Source organism: Arachis ipaensis, chromosome B05 (genome assembly GCF_000816755.2).
Source record: "Arachis ipaensis cultivar K30076 chromosome B05, Araip1.1, whole genome shotgun sequence".
Taxonomy (NCBI): Eukaryota; Viridiplantae; Streptophyta; class Magnoliopsida; order Fabales; family Fabaceae; genus Arachis; species Arachis ipaensis.
This window is the reverse complement of record NC_029789.2, coordinates 127,233,501-127,234,135: the sequence shown is the minus strand read 5'-3', so window position 1 is coordinate 127,234,135 and position 635 is coordinate 127,233,501. Positions and strand designations below refer to the sequence as shown.

At 32.6% G+C, this 635-nt stretch overlaps 1 protein-coding gene across 1 annotated transcript in view; it reads right to left on the bottom strand.

Annotated features, from left to right (window-relative positions):
* The window catches only part of LOC107642059 (transcription factor MYB52), a 3,935-nt gene that overhangs the window by 2,111 nt on the left and 1,189 nt on the right, over positions 1–635 (bottom strand). The window contains exon 2 of the mRNA XM_016345383.2: positions 84–542. Coding sequence (XP_016200869.1) covers positions 84–542 — 459 coding nt within the window. The remainder of the gene's footprint in view (positions 1–83; positions 543–635) is intronic.

The window sequence follows — 635 nt, the reverse complement described above, 5'->3', positions numbered from 1 at the left end:
TAAATAAATCGGTAGAAAAATCATTTCTCATAAAATAATTAGTTATAGAAGTTAGCAATGAGGCATCAAAATTTTGGATGTACCTTGAAGCAATGTAGCACAAGAACTTGGACCTTGAAAGTGAAACTTGTTAGGAAGTTGGAAAGTAGCATAAGTGAGACAAGCAGGGTAGCTATATTTTCCATGAAACTTGTCAACAAGACAGTATGATATATTATTTTTTGTGTCAAAGTTTGTTGTCTCATCATCATGATCCTCTTGTTGTTGTTGTTGTTGAAGGTTTGGAGAAAAAAATGTTCTATGATGAAGTGGTCGTTTTGCATAAACTTTAGATCTTTCTCTGCGTATTCTTGCCATCATCACATGCCAATGATTCTTGACAGCATTATCAGTTCTTCCAGGGAAGTGTCTTGCAATCACTGACCATCTATTTCCATGAATACTATGAGATGCTAAAAGCCGTTCTTCTTCTTCCTCTGTGAACGGGTTTCTATTTATTCTTGGGTCCAATTGATTGAACCATCTTAACCTACAACTTTTCCCTGTAAAATTTTCAAAAATAAATCATAACATTATGTTATTATTCTTAATTAATTAAACTTCATATATACACGAACCAACTATAATTAAATTTC